Genomic DNA, 15,524 nt, shown 5'->3' with positions numbered 1-15,524 from the left:
TTCAAGGCCAACCTGGTCTACTGAGCGAGATCCAGGACAGGCACCAAAGCTACACAGAGAAACCCTGTCTCGAAAAAACCAAAAGGGAAAAAAAAAAAAAAAAAAGACTCACTGTCAAAACCAAAAATACTCTTTCCCACTATACTCACACTACGGCACTTCCCTTTTCTCTACCTTTGACTTTCAATTAAAATATATTCCTACTTCAAATGCACAGAGAATCAGGCAAAGAAGTGTTAAACACAGTAAGTACATGTGGAGTCAGAGAGCTATTCACCATCCTTCCAGCTACCACTGCGACAGACATGGGACAGGAAACCCAGCGAAGGCAGAGGATTCTCATCAGCAAAGGCAGGTCACTCACACTGCCACACAACTAGCAATGACCTCTGTTTGTTTTATTTGTTTGTTTGTTTATCTATTTATTTATTTATTTATTTTTGGTTTTTCGAGACAAGGTTTCTCTGTGTAGCTGTGGTGCCTCTGCTGGATCTCGCTCTGTAGACCAGTCTGGCTTCGAACTCACAGAGATCCGCCTGGCTCTGCCTCCTGAGTGCTGGGATTAAAGGCATGTACCTCCACTGTTGTTGATTTTTAATAATTTTTTTATTCTATGTACATCAGTGCTTTGCCTGTATGCATGTCTGTGTGAGGGTGTCAGATCTTGGAGTTACAGACAGTTGTTAGCTGCCCTGTGGGTGCTGGGAATTGAACCCAGGTCCTCTGAAAGAACAATCAGTGCTTTTAACCACTGAGCCATCTCTCCAGCCCCCAAACCTCTATTTTAAGAAAAACCTTTACAAATAGATTTACAGGTACACACCTTTAATCCCAGCACTGGGGAGGAAGAGGCAGGCATGTCTCTAAGTTCGAGTCCCAGGACAGCCAAGGATACACAGAGAAACCCAATTTCAAAAAACAAAGAAAGAGAGAGAGAGACTGATTTCTAACAGGAAGAAGCACTGGATGCAGAGCCCTCTAAACCATCCTTTAAAGAGGGAACCTCTTCCTTCTAAGTCGAAGCCAGCAGAGGCCTCACTGAACCTGTCAGGCCTTGGCCCTGCTGATGACTGAAAGATCAAGGTAGGCACAGCATCACAGTACAGTACATAGGTTTTAGAGTACATGGTTTTTGAAATTCTGAGATCTGAGCACTGGCCTTGAGCCTGAGCTAATTTGTTGGGTGACCCAAATGAGTCCCTTAGCTCCTCAGCTATGAAATGGGGATAATGTGGGCCCAAACCACAGGGTTGTAGTGAGGAAAAGCACTGGTTGCAACACCAAGTCCAAGTATTTCATCTGCTATAAACCCAGCCTACAAGTGACAGCATCATTAAGTCAAGATTTCCATCCACCAGAGAGAAGGGCTGCAACAGACTGTCCAGTTACACTGCATGTTTCGAGATGAAGTTCAAACAGCCTCAAAAACACTGAAACTCTCCTGTGCTTGAGCTCAGAACTGGTACGCAGAGCAGGCTTGCTAAAGGCTTCCCTGGTAATCTACGTCAATACTCTCATCCCACCCCAAGGACCCAGTAGCATCACACACCTGAGGACCTGGAAGAGAGCACCCACAAGCTCCAACAGGGAGACAGGTCCTTATTCTAAACCTTCCTTATTCAGGTTACTGTACCTCCATTATCTACCGATTCTGCTGCCTTCAACCTCCAGGAAACAAGAGCTCCCCTGGCAAGGAGAGTCAGGCTTGGTCCCTCAGGACAAGCAAGGAGGAACACTGTGTTTAACAGGTACAGTTTCAGATTAGCCAGATAAAAGTTCTGAAAACCTGTTGCATAATACTACCGACCTGTTCACTTAAACCACCTAAGATGGCTGGGGTTTTTTTGTTTTGTTTTGTTTTAAGATTTATTTATTTATTTAATAATACATTAAAATAATAATTTAATGTATATTTGGGGTGTGCCTGCATGTATGTCTTTATGAAGGTATCAGATCGCCTGGAAGGCGAGTTATAGACAGTTGTGAACTGCCATGTGGGTGCTAGGAATTGAACTCAGGCCCTTTGGAGGAACAGCCAGTGCTCTTAACTGCTGAGCCTCCTCTCCAGCCCCTAAGATGGCTTTAAAACTTTTTTTAAAAAAATAGAAAGAAAACACTGACCTGCCAGAAGGCTGGAAAGAATTGCACTCTGTGAACACTTGAAGCAAATTTTATTTAAACTATTTCCCCTAGACACAAAAATAAGAAACCCTGTCTTACCACTGTGGAAATCAGTATGGCAGTTTCTCAGAAAACTGGGAATCAATCTACCCCAAGACCCAGCCATACCACTCTTGGGCATATACTCAAGGAATGCTCAATCATACCACAAAGATACATGCTCAACTATGTTCAGAGCAGCACTATTCGTAATAGCCAGAACCTGGAAACAACCTAGATGCCCGTCAATGGAAGAATGGATGAAAAAAATGTGGTGCATATACACAATGGAGTACTACTCGGCAGAGAAAAACAATGACAGCATGAGGTTTGCAGGCAAATAGATGGAACTAGAAAAAATCATCCTGAGTGAGGTAACCCAAACCCTGAAGGACCAACATGATATATACTCACTCATAGGTGGATTCTAGATATAAAGCAAAGAACAATCAGACTACAACCCACAGAACCAGGGAGGCTATATAGCAGGGGGGACCCTAGGATGACTGTGGCTTATAATAAATTTGGTTTTGCTCAATTACTGGGCAAGCTTTAGTGAAACATTTCACTATTAGGATAAGAATTTGTACACTATCAAGCTGATGAAAGAATATGCTGGCCGTACTTTCAGGAGGAGAGGCTAAAATCTTTTTAGATTATAGATTAACCTATAGAAAAATGTCTGCCATAAATCAAACAGTGAAGGGGAAGATGAATAGGAATCTCACTTACACAACTTAAGTAAAACATAGCTCTCTGAACAGATGAAGATAAGTTTCTTCTGTATCCCAGAATCTAATCAATATTTATATGGATAATTCAGCTATCATTTGGCTTAAAAGGGTTTATTGGGAAATGTTATCACTTTTACTATTTTCTACAGAGAAAATATTTTCCAGTTTCAAATAACTCTGGACTTTAGAATTATAACCTGTTTTTATAATGATTGTAAATGTTTGTTTAAATAAACAAACAAACAAACAAATAAATAAATAAATAAAAGGAACCCTGTCTCACATGGCCTTCAATTGTTCAGATCCTATGGTCTTGTCTGTTTGGTGGTTCTGAATAGATAGGGTAGCCAAGACCTGAGAGCCATAGATTCAGCATCAGTTGAGGATTCTTGCTCCATGCTTCCAAGATGGTGCTGTTGTGGGATATTAGTACACTGTTGTAGTAGGCCAGGCCCAGAGGGTCAAAGAAATTGGCTCAAACCAGTTGCCAAGGCATGTACATAATGTACTTCCTTATGAGCCAACCTGGAGTCTGCCTGAGGTCCTAGCAGCAGGCACTGTCAGTTTCTGAGCGTGCCCAGCCAATGAGAGATGACCACGAAATGCCACCAGTTTGGGACACAGCTTAGGTGCTGGGAGGAGGGTATATAAGGCCTTCCCCATTATTGAATAAACGAGTCTGCTGTTTGCCTTCAAAAGAAAAGAAACCCTGTCTCAAAAAACAAAAACAAACAAAACAAAACGACAACAACAAAAAAACCTATTCCAGAAAAGGTCGTGCCCCATACCTGACAGGAAGAAATGACAACTCAGGGGCCAGAAGGACCCGTACAGGAAGGCAGGCCTTGCTGAACTTCCCTCTCTCTCCATCCTTATTAGATTATACACTATGTCTAGTCTATATCTACACAACTGTCAATTACTGAACCTAATATAAAAACGAGCAACTCATCCCCAGTCTTTGGGCCTTCATTCTAAGTGCTCCACAGAGGTGGTAACTTGTCATTTCTTACAGGGGATCAACCATGAGTCCTTCCCTAGAACCATGTCACCCAAGCTGGCCTCCAACTCCACAGATAGCCTCGAATTCATAATCCTCCTGCCTCCTCCTAAGTGCTGTGATTACAGGCACGTATGATCATATCTAGCTCTTATCTCCAATTTAAAGATGAAGAAACTGGCCAGGCGGTGGTGGCACATGCATTTAATCCCAGCACTCGGGAGGCAGAGCCAGGTAGATCTCTGTGAGTTCAAGGCTAGCCTGGGCTACAAAGTACATTCCAGGAAAGGCACAAAGATACACAGAAAAACCCTGTCTCGGAAAACCAAAAGAAAAAAAAGGAAACTGAAGTACATGTTCTGTCACTAGCCTAGAGTAACTTACACATCAGTTAAGTGTGCAGCCAGGGTTTGAATCTAGAGCTTATGCTGCTGGGAGAACTAATCCATGAGTCCCAACCAGCCTGCAACACCACCCCACCGCTGGTCTCTAACCACTAGACCTCCAGCCACTATAGCTTCATGGGAGCATTCTGGCACACTCACTGCTGCAAGAACGTAATGTTTGATATATTAAGTATCTACTGTAATGAATGAACTACCCCTATGGCACTGGAGGGGTTTTGTTTCGTTGATTTCTTCCTAAGACACAGGTAGTTCTTTAGCCCAAGCTGAAGAAATGTACTCCCTGTCCCAGGCCTTTCCAGACATAAGCTGCTGTATATCCCAGGCTGACCTGAAATTGACTACCTGCCCCAGGCTCTTTGTGGTCCTCTGGCCTCAGCTTCCTGAGGACAAGGATTACAGGTTTATACCATCATACCTAGCTTTTCATTTTCCCTTGATGGCAAGGTTTAATTGAATACAATTCACACTCAAAACATGAGAATGCATTTCAGTAACTCCCCACTTCTTCAGACCCACTGCCCTCCCCCAGCATGCAGGATTCCATGCACACCACCCAACCCCGGTTCTGTACCGCAAAAGATGGGTCTACTGACCGATGGAAGTGTGACTGAGAACTCAGAGCCATCACCTAAGGTTTCTGCTTTCTGTCTCAGTAAGCATTAGCCTCTACCCAACTGGCAAGCCTTAGACCACAGTCACACTTTATTTATGTGTATGTATTTTCCTCCTTTTGGAACACCTATGTTGCCCAGGCTAGCTTCAAACTAAAGCCCTCCCCTCCCTCAGTTTTCTGAGTGCTGGAATTACCAGAACGTGTGATCATGGTCAAGCTTTATGTCTCAGCCTGTCCCCTTCTCTCAGTGGTCACAAGCCCACTGTTGTCTACACTGTCATTTACACCTGAGCACCTCAGTACCTCCATCATCTGGCCAAATTCACCTCCTCTAGTGTCTCTCACCAACTTAGCCTCCACACTACCCTGGCATACTCCCAAACACAAATGTCCCCATCGCTCCCTTCTTAGAGAGCTGTGACAGTCCCCAGCCAGCTATCGCCTTCCTAAGAGGAAACTCAATGTCCTTCCACCCCTGGGTCCGACTTCAACTCCAGTCACTCCTTGTACCATTCTAACCACAGACCTGCTTCCCAGCTACGGAGTGCAGTCCCCATCTCCAGACAGCCATTTGTTTTCTCCCCACCGCAGCAAGTTTCTGCTTCTCAAGGGAGGCAGACCTCAAATGTCTTCCCTGTAACCATAATTCTCCCCTACCACCCAAACTAAGTGCGAGCTGTCTTCATCCCTGTCTCCATAACTTTTTATGCAGTGCCCGCACAGCACTCTTCATACCAGAATTACTTCCCACTCAGCTCCTCCTTAGGCTGGTTGTTGTTGTTTTTAAGATGTATTTATGTATATGTATTTTGTTTGCAATATAATATCTGTGGCCCATGTGTATGCCTGGTGTCCACGGAAGTCAGAAGAGGTCACCAGATCCCTTGGAACTGAAGTTATGGATAGTTATGAGCCATCTTCTGGGTGCTGAAAATCAAACCTGGATCTTCTGCAAAAACAAGTGCTCATAACCCTAGTCTAAAGTTTAATGGACCCATCTATCTTCTCTAGCCCCAGAGTCTAGGCATATAAAGGGACCTCTGAAAGGTTCCTGAATTAAACATGGCCATTATGCCGCAGTGGAGCTTCCTGACAGCAATGTCTCCAAGAATAAAAAGAGCCAGGGCCAGGGAGATAGCTCAGTGGATAAACACACTTGCCAATAAGCCTGAAGACCAGAGTTGAATTGCCAAGACCCCCAAAATAGACAGAGAGAACCAACTCCCACTAGTCTTATGACCTCCACAAGCATGCTATGGCACATGCGCCCACACTCGTGATAAAAATGTAACTTTAAGAAAATACAGGGCTAACACTCCAGCTGCCAAGTACCATTTCAGCGCTCTCTGTCCACTGTCCAGTCGATTCACAGAGAACCCAGAGAGACTAAGTACTATCACTTCCATTTCACAGACGATGAAATGAAGGCCTGGGGAGGCTGAGAGACTTAGCTACTAGTTAGCAGTGCCAACATCTGACAGCAGGTACTGAATATTATGATTGCTATACCAGTTATGCAGTAATGACAAACTCCTGTTTCAGGAAGTAAAGTGCAATACAACATAAACTGAGCTGCAGCTGGCTAGGAACTGAACTCTAACGACTTTAACCACTATGTTTTCTAATATTCTATTGACGCGTCTGTATTTTATCTGGTGAGCTTTAGAGAGTGAAGGACATACTTTGATGACAAAGGAAAGGCCGTCCCTTTCCTAGCATCTTACATCAGAAAAAAGGAAACCTCCAGGATCAAGGGTCCACCTACCTGCGGTTTCTTAAAGCATCTGTGAGGTGGGGTGGGGGGAGCCAGGAGTCTCTACTGAAGGCACCCTTGTCCTCTTCTTGGAATCAGGGTAGGAAGGGAAGAGAGAGGCTCCTAAATAAGGCCTCCTAGTCTGCTACGGAGGAAGACCAGGCCCTTCTCCAGCTGCTTCTCCCGAGCCTCTAGGTCCTCAAGCTTCTGGTTTTTTCTGAATTCACGGCGGATGGAAGCAAAGTAGAAGTCTCGATCAGTGTAGCGAAGCTCTCGGCCTTGGCGCAGCAGAGCCCGGTACAGACTCAGAACCACCTCTCGGCTCCACGGGGCCATGGGGAACGACAAGCACCACACTCTAAACAGAAGACACACAAGTCCAGAATCAGAATTGATGAGGGCTGGTCCTTAGGCACTGGGTCAGGGAACCTTAATGACAGAGACTTCCAAGGACTTCATGGCAGAGCTAGGATCAGACGCCTACCTCTCAACAGCCCCTCCTGGGGAAGGTCGGCTTATGGCTCACCAGAGCCTGAGCCTGAGTCCTGGCTGTGACATCCCACTGCCGTGGCACTTAGTAAAAAGTACATAAGCCCACTGAGTATCCCCTTCCTCGATGTAAAACAGAGATAACGATGACATCATGAGAATACCTACTCTATAAGGTTATTTTGAGAACTCCTCCTGCAAAGCACCTGTAATGGAACTTTACCAGAAGGTATGGCCTAGGGTGATTAAAGACAAGGATTCAGCCATATCTGCATCCTGGCACCACCATATGAGGAGCATTACCTTGAGAGGTGTTCTTCGTTGTTGTTGTTTTAGTTACTTTTTTATTGTTTACTTTATGTGTATGGGCATTTGCTTGAATGCTTGTCTGCACACCACTGTATATCTGGTGCCTTCCGAATCTATTCTCGAGACTGGAGTAATAGATGGTTGTGAGCCAACATGTAGGTGCTGAGAATTGAAATCGGGTCCTCTGGAAAAGCCGTCCCTCTACCCCTTTGTTTTTTTATTTTTGCTTTTGTTTATTTCGGGTTGTTTTTGTTTTGTTTTGTTTTGTTTTTTTGAGACTGGGTCTCTCTACAGAGCCCTGGCTGTCCTGGAACTCACCATGTAGACCAGGCTGGCCTCGAACTGAGATCTGCCTGCCTCTGCCTCCTAAGAGCTGAGATTAAAGATGTTCGACAAGTAACTGACGACGTTCCCAAAAGAAGTAATCTGCCCACCTGCCACAACAATCCAGACCCTAACTGGCTGGAATGAGAGGGGCTTCCATGGGTGCAGCACTTCCGGGTGTTCAGCAAACTTTCCCAGCCAGGGCCCAGGGCACACGACAGGCTCACAACTAGACTAGGAGGCTGGATCCTCCCAAAATCCCTACGTGGAAGAAACGATCGTTGGAGGAGCCGAAACGTGTTTGTTGGAGGAGTGAAGGAATATTTAGTTGGAAAAGAAAAAAACGATCTAGACCTTGGGCCCCAAGACAGGAGCCTCCGACCTCTCTGAAACTTCCACCGTCTCCGTCTCCTTCCCCCGAACTGCAGGGCAGCTCCCCTCGACCCCAAGGGTCTCCGGTGATGCAAGAGACGCGGGAAAACAACGGAGGGCTAGGACAGCGTCACGCACGGGCTGGAACAAGGTCGCTGAGTGACCGGCCACAGGCCCGGGTCAGGGCACAGCTCCCGGAGGGCGGGGACCCAGACCCCGGGGCCAGTCAGGCTGGAGATCGGATCCCCGGTCAGAGGCGGGGCGGGACGAGGCCTGGAGGCCCCAGAGGGAGCCGGTAGCCTCGGTCGGCCCGAGCGCAAGAGGCCGATCCCCGGCCGCCCTGATTCGCTCCCTCACTCACCCGCGGGCCACGCGCTACCTCTCCTCAGGACTCTCCACTCGCCCAGTACCTCTCTCGGGGTCACCCATCAACATGGCCCCTTTACTTCCGGGGCACGACCTCGCTCGCCGGGCCGACGGAGACGAGGCAAGGAGCACGGAGGCGGGCGGAGGCGGAAGGACTTCCGGTCTGCCCCTCCGCAGCCTCCCTCCGGGGGCGGAGCCGGGGACTCAGTCGGGCCCTGACCATCTCGGGGCTCCTCCCATAGACGCAGCCCCGCCCCCTTGAGTGACGTCACCTAAACCCCGCCTCCTAACGCAGCGTAGGCACTGCGCTGGGTGGGTTTAGGATGAGGGAGGGGCCGCGAGTCCTCGCCCCCCACCTGCTGCCAGCCTCTAGCCTGCGAGAAGCTCGGACCCGACGTGGATGCGGAGTTCGGGTGTTTAGGAATCTGGCCCCGGCCCAGCTTGACTGGTGAGGTGACAGGCAGTTAGTTCAGCAACGACCAAACTCAAACTGGACTAACACCCAGAGATGCCTTCATCAGACACCTACTGTGTTCCAGACACTGGACTGGATACCTCACACTGCATTTTGTCCAACCCAGCCTCCCTGTTGGGCAGGCATCGTTACTCCAGTTTTACGGATGGGAAAATCAAGGCCTAGAGAGGCTGGGTCATTTGTACTGAGGGCTGAGCCATGCAGACGCTCACGGTGGATCCCGAATTCAGTCTTCCTCCAAAGTATGTGTCCTTTTGTTCCTCTAGGCTGCCCTACTTTGCCTTTTAAAGGAATAATTTTGTGACCCAGATAAATCTAATTAGTGGCATTTCCAGCTGGAAGACCAGGTAACATTCATATCCTCCAGATGACTCATCATTAGAATAGTTTTCTAATAGCAAAGGACAGGGAGATCTTAGGGATTACCCATACACACACTGAGTCACCTTGGATGTCAGGGTCTTCATTTCCAGGTTCACCAGGCTTCCCACACCCACCCCACACCTGCCCCATGCTCCCAATGTGATGGGGGATGGGTACTAAAGTGTCGTGTAGCACCCACATGTATCTACGGTGTTTGTAGGCCAGAGACCCACAGCAAAGGCACTGATGCAAACCTCGGGGTTCTTCTGGGTTTCGTAGAACATGAGCGATCTGGGATCCCCTGGACATAGTACAGGGTTGATAAAAGCATCAATTTATATCATGAGGAATGTAACCAGTTCTTACAGGGATTGTGGCTCCAGAGGAGCATTCATTTACTCAGGGTGGCATTTCACTGGAGAATGAGTAAATGGACATATTGCAGAAGGTCAAAGGTCCTGGGTCAAGGTGATGAAGTCTGTCAGATTTGGGAGGGGCCCTTTGGGCTGGTAGTGGGCAATGAGTTAAGTCTCCTGAGCCTTGTTTTACTCATCTATGAAATCTAGAAGATGAGAAAAGTACCACTTCAGCCTGGCAGTGGAGGCTCATGCCTTTAATCCCAGCCCTTGGGAGGCAGGGGCAGGCGGATCTCTGAGTTCCAGGCCAAGCCTGGTCTACAGAGTGAATTCCAGGACAGCCAAGGCTACAGAAAGAAAACCTGTCTCAAAAAAAAATATAAAAAGAAAAAAATGAGACTTCCCTTGTTGCTGAGTGATGGTGGTACATGTCTTTAATCCCAGCACTCTGGGGGCAGAGGCAGGTAAATCGAAAAACCAAACCCCCCCCCCAAAAAAAATTCATTCTTTCTCATGCATGATTGGCACAGGGGATACTGGGCCAGGAAAAAAGATTTTGGAAATCCAGGACACCAGTTCCAGGGCAGGACCTCAGGGAGAGTCCCAATCTGAGGGCCTTTGGAAAGCCTCTGTGACCATGGGTCTGGGTCTGGAGGGCTAAGGGAGGATGTTGGGGGAAAATGAGCACAACAGTACTGGGTAGATGACTCAGTGGGTGAAGCACCTGCCTGAGGACCTGAGTTTGAATTCCCAGAACCCATGTAAAGCCTGATGTGGTAGCTTTAATTCCAGTGTTCCTGCAGCGAGATGGGAGTAGGAAACAGAAAGAGAAAAAAGGCCCCGTTTCAAACGAGGTAGAAGGTGAGGACAGACACTCTACATGGATGCTGTGGCTCCTGTATTCACACAAGTGTCACACACACACATACACATACACACACACACACACACACACACACACACACACACACACACACACACATTTTTAAAGTGAACAAGAGCCAGGTGTGGTGGTACACACCTTTAATCGCAGCACTCAGGAGGCAGAGGCAAGTGGATCTCTGAGTTCAAGGCCAGCCTGGGCTACAGAGCAAGTTCCAGGTCAGCCAGAGCTACAGTGAGACCCTGTCTCAAAAAAACAAATACATATGTTTAAATGAACGAACATTTTCCCTGAATGGCCCATGAGCGCTAACACTATTTTTGTTTAGTGTAGTTTTGCTCTTTTTTTGTTTTGTTTTGGTGGATGGGTGTGTTTGGTTAGTTTCAGTGCGGGGGGGGAATCTTTTGATTTTTCTAGACAGGGTTTCTCTGTATTAACAGCCCTAGCTGTCTGGAACTCACTAAGTAGACCAGGCTGACCTCAAACTCTCAGAGATCCGCCTGCCTCTGCCTCCGGAGTGCTGGGATTAAAGACGTGCGCCACCATGCCCTAACACTATTGTCTCTGACCTATTCAATGCTAGCTCTGAAGCAAGTGGAAATGCAGAAATCAAATCTGCATTCTCTGTCCTCCTCCTGAAGGTCGGGGTCAAAGGGCAAAGATAGATAGGTGTGTGGACCACTGCTATAAAAATCCTTCATGGGTTCCACAGAAGAGCAATGTGGCTGGGCAGTGGTGGCACATGCCTTTAATCCCAGCACTTGGGAGGCAGAGCCAGGCGGATCGTTGCAAGTTCGAGGCCAACCTGGTCTACAGAGCGAGATCCAGGAAAGGCACAAAGCTACACAGAGAAACCCTGTCTCAAAAAACAAAAAACAAAAAAAAAAGAGCAATGTGGTAAGTATAGGGTGGGTGATGAGGGGTGAGACATGGGCTTGGACATCTTCCTGGGCTAAGGTTGTTCAGGGAGGGATCAATAGCTAGTTAGGAATGCTTTGGCTCATTCTGGATCAGTCTTGGAGATGAACCCTACTAGGTGACATCAACAGAGTCCTCAATATCTCTGCCTCAGTTTCTACACTTTTAAGTAGAGTTTGGTAGACATACCTGTACTCCAAATACTCAGGAAGTGATGGCGTCAGGCTCGGGGATTCAGGGTCATCTTTGACTACATATTGAGACCAAAACCAGCCTGAGCTATATCAGACCCTGCCTCAAAACAATGACAAAATACACAAGTCATCAGAACTTGAAATTGACTCATATCAACTAAAGAGGAAGAGGTGACCAGGTCAAGTGGATGACACCTGTGGCCTGAGCAAGGGGTTCCAGTACCGGCATGGTCAGTAGCAGCATGGACTCTGCATGGCCTGGCCAGACCATAGCCCCAATCCTGGCCCTGGCCCCAACAACAGTGAGAAGTTCCTGCCATGACCAGACTTGAGTCTAGAAAAGACCAGCCTTGGCTGCTTTGTGAGGACTGGATAGGTGGGCTGAGCCCTGAGGGAGCTCAGCCCCTAGGACTTGATTGACAACAGCCCACTTGACCTGTGATTGGCACTCATAGGCACCAGTTTGCCTAGTCCCCAACACATCTGCAAGCAGAACTGGCATCACCCCCCACAGACCTCCAGGAAACAGGACCTTTAAATTTTTATGTAAGACAATGTCTTCTTATGTAGCCTCATGTGTGTGTGTGTGTGTGTGTGTGTGTGTGTGTGTGTGTGTGTGTGTGTGCATGTGTTGCTGGGGAGGGGTTGTGTTCAGTTGCAAATGCACACGTGTGTGGAGAGGCCAGAGGTCAATGTCAGATGTCTTCAACTGTTCTCTCTTTTGAGACAGGGTTCCTCACTGAACCTGAAGCTTAGCTATTCCACTGGATTGGCTGCCAGCAAGCACCGATCTGACCCTTCTGCCTCCCCAGCACCGGGATTACAAGTGTGCTCCAGCATGCTGGGCCCTTACATGGGTACCAGGGATCCAAAGGCAGGTCCTTCATGTGTCAAACACTTTACCAACTGAACCAACTCGCCAGCTCAGCCTCAAACTCCTGCTCTTCCTGCCTCAGCCTCCCCACTACTGGAAGTACAATGCCGGCATTAAGGAGCCCTGAACAGTAGGTGGAAGATTTGAACTCAGAGCCAGGCAGTGGTGGAGCACACCTTTAATCCTAGCACTCAGGAGGCAGAGCCAGGTGGATCTCTGCGAGTTTGAGGCCAGCCTGGTCTACAGAGCGAGATCCAGGACAGGCACCAAAACTATACAGAGAAACCCTGTCTTGAAAAACCAAAAAAAAAAAAAAAAAAAAAAGAGTTGAACTCAGACCTGGAGCTCTGAAGTATCCACAGGATAGATGAAGTCACTGAGGACTGGGAAGAACAAGAAGAGAGGTCCCTGAGGACACTAAAAAATCTAACACTGAAGAGACAGACAAACTGAGAAGGGACAATCAGAATCCTGATCCTCTAAGGATGGAGGATGGAGGGAGGGCATCGTCACAAAGGGAGGCATGCATGGTCTCCAAGGGAGAGGTGGATGTGGTCACAAAGGCAAGCACCCCTGTGAGTTGGACATTGTCCTCCCCGCTTAGTCTGTGGCTAGCTGACTCAGAGAGGAATGGGCCAGAAGCCTGGGGGCTGGAGAATGAATGGGAAGTCCAAGGGGAACTGGAGATTTTGTTGGGAAGTGAAAGGACAAGATGAAAGGACAGATCAAGGGAGACAAAAGCTAACCGCGTGTGCTGTGCCCAGCTGAGTTTGGCTTGGGGTTGGTGGTACTTGTTCTAGCCTGCTGCGGGGAGGGGCCAGGGAGCCAGTTTTGGGAGGGAAGTTTGAATAAGCTAGAATGAGGGGACCTTCTGTGGCCCACAGGGGACAGGGGAGGGTGAAAGAATAGCCAGGTCCCTTTCCTAGAAGAGCAGTCCTGTTCCCAGGGAGGCAGGGGCGGGGGCAAGAGTCTTGTGGTTTAAATGTCACATTCCTTTACTTTGTGAAGTAGGTTCTCTTATGAAATTGAGCCCGTCGGTAAATGCCTGTTGACCTAAAACAGCGGAAAATTGGGAGATACGAGTGAAGGACAAGGCAGAACATTCATTCAGTCCAGCCCACCTCCTTACCCCTCTCAGGAGATGCCCCACGCTGGTGGAAGGGTGGAGGAAATGACTATAAGCAGAATAGTGATGCTCCTCCAGGGAGTGAGTCAACCTAGGACCCAGATATCACTGCCACAGAGAGAGCCACCTGCTGTCATTAGAGCTAGGTCATCAACTCCAGTCACTCGATCAGCATCCACTGATGGAGAGAGAGAAATCACTGCTGCCTACGCTGTGTTGTCCCAGCCAGGTTGGGACAAGCAGACGGAAGATAAACCTGGACTCTGCAGCAATGAAGGGCGTGGGCAGAGGTGCAGGCTCTGGACCCAGACCCCAGACCCCCAGGTCCTAGCTGTGTAACTCCTGTGAGATTCGGGGCTAAAGAGAGGATTGGAAGGCTGTAATGGTGCGGGGACCACACTGTTGCTACATGAATGACAGATGGTTTTCTTTTCTTTTTTCTTTTTTTAAGATTTATATATACACCAGAATTAGGAATCTGATCCAATTCCAGATGGTTGGAAGCCACCATGTGGTTGCTGGGAATTGAACTCAGGACCTCTGGAAGAGCAATCAATGCTCTTAACCACTAAGCCATCTCTCCAGCCCACCCCACACACACCCCACACCCCCACACTCCTGACAGATGGTTTTCTTATCCCTTCTCCATGCCCTCTGTCCCCACTGTCGTCCTGAGAGAACCAAGTATCAGTGTACATATTTTATAGATGAGGCCTTACCATACTTCCTCCTCCAGAGGGCAAACCAGACACCTTAGTTAGAATTTCTATTGTTGCAAAGAAACAGCATGACCAAAAAGCAAGTTGGGAAAGAAAGGGTTTATTTGGCTTACACTTCCAGATCATAGCTTGAGGAAGTCAGAATAAGAACTCAAGCAGGGCAGGAACCTGGAGGCAGAAGCTGATGCAGAGGCCATGGAGGGGTGCTGCTTACTGGCTTGCGTCCCCTGGCTTGCTCAGGCTGCTTTCTTTCTTTCTTTCTTTCTTTTTGGTTTTTCGAGACAGGGTTTCTCTGTGTAGCAATAGAGCTGGATCTCATGGAGGCATTTCCTCAGCTGAGGCTCCTTCCTCTCCGGTGACTCTAGCTTGTGTCAAGTTGACACACACAACCAGCCAGTACAGCACCTGTAGGCTAGGATGCTCTGAGACTGTGCCACTGGTAATGCAATTGGTTAGACACAGAGTAATAACCTGAGACAGTGTTCCAGGTTCATTCAAGTCACTAGAGCAGTGTTTCCTAGTGCTGTGACCCTTTAATTCAGTTCCTCATGCTGTGGTGACCCCCAACCACAAGCAGTTCTCAACCTGGGGGTCTACCTCTTTGGGGATTACTTTTCAAACATCCTGCATATTAGATATTTACATTACAGGTTGAGAACTGCTACACTAGAAGGTTTGGTATCCTTGGGCTCCCTACACCTTTGACAGAAACATCTTACCTTTCTAAGCCCCCCTCGGGGGATGCTCACTCCTTTTTTTTTTCTCTTCCCCACCCCTCGAGAGGGGGTTTCTCTGTCCTGGATCTCACTCTGTAGACCAGGCTGGCCTCGAACTCACGGAGATCTGCCTGGCTCTGCCTCCAAAGTGCTGGGATTAAAGGCATGTGCTACCACCGCCTGGCTTTTTTCTTTTTCTTTCTTTTTTCTTTTTCTTTCTTTCTTTTTTTTCCCCTCTCAAGATGTGATCTCTCTATGTAGCCCTGACTGTCCTGGAACTCACTGTGTAGACCAGGATGGCCTTGAACTCAGAGATCCACCTGCCTCTGCCTCCCGAGTGCTGGGATTAAAGGCATGCACCACCATTACCCAG

General features: G+C 48.0%; 1 protein-coding gene across 1 annotated transcript; it reads right to left on the bottom strand.

Annotated features, from left to right (window-relative positions):
* Window positions 1-6,790: 6,790 nt before the first annotated feature.
* On the bottom strand, window positions 6,791-7,003 carry Miurf (mitochondrial elongation factor 1 upstream open reading frame). Its single transcript, XM_042265080.2, has one exon. The coding sequence runs from the start codon at window positions 7,001-7,003 to the stop codon at window positions 6,791-6,793; it is 213 nt and encodes a 70-aa protein (XP_042121014.1).
* Window positions 7,004-15,524: the final 8,521 nt, after the last annotated feature.

The sequence above is a fragment of the Peromyscus maniculatus genome, chromosome 20 (genome assembly GCF_049852395.1).
Source record: "Peromyscus maniculatus bairdii isolate BWxNUB_F1_BW_parent chromosome 20, HU_Pman_BW_mat_3.1, whole genome shotgun sequence".
In the NCBI taxonomy this organism is placed as follows: Eukaryota; Metazoa; Chordata; class Mammalia; order Rodentia; family Cricetidae; genus Peromyscus; species Peromyscus maniculatus.
The sequence above is the reverse complement of the archived record's forward strand: the minus strand, read 5'-3'. Positions and strand labels throughout refer to the sequence as shown.

Excerpts from the sequence above, each read along its gene's own strand:
- Miurf (XM_042265080.2), bottom strand. The coding sequence starts at position 7,003 with ATGGCCCCGTGGAGCCGAGAGGTGGTTCTGAGTCTGTACCGGGCTCTG.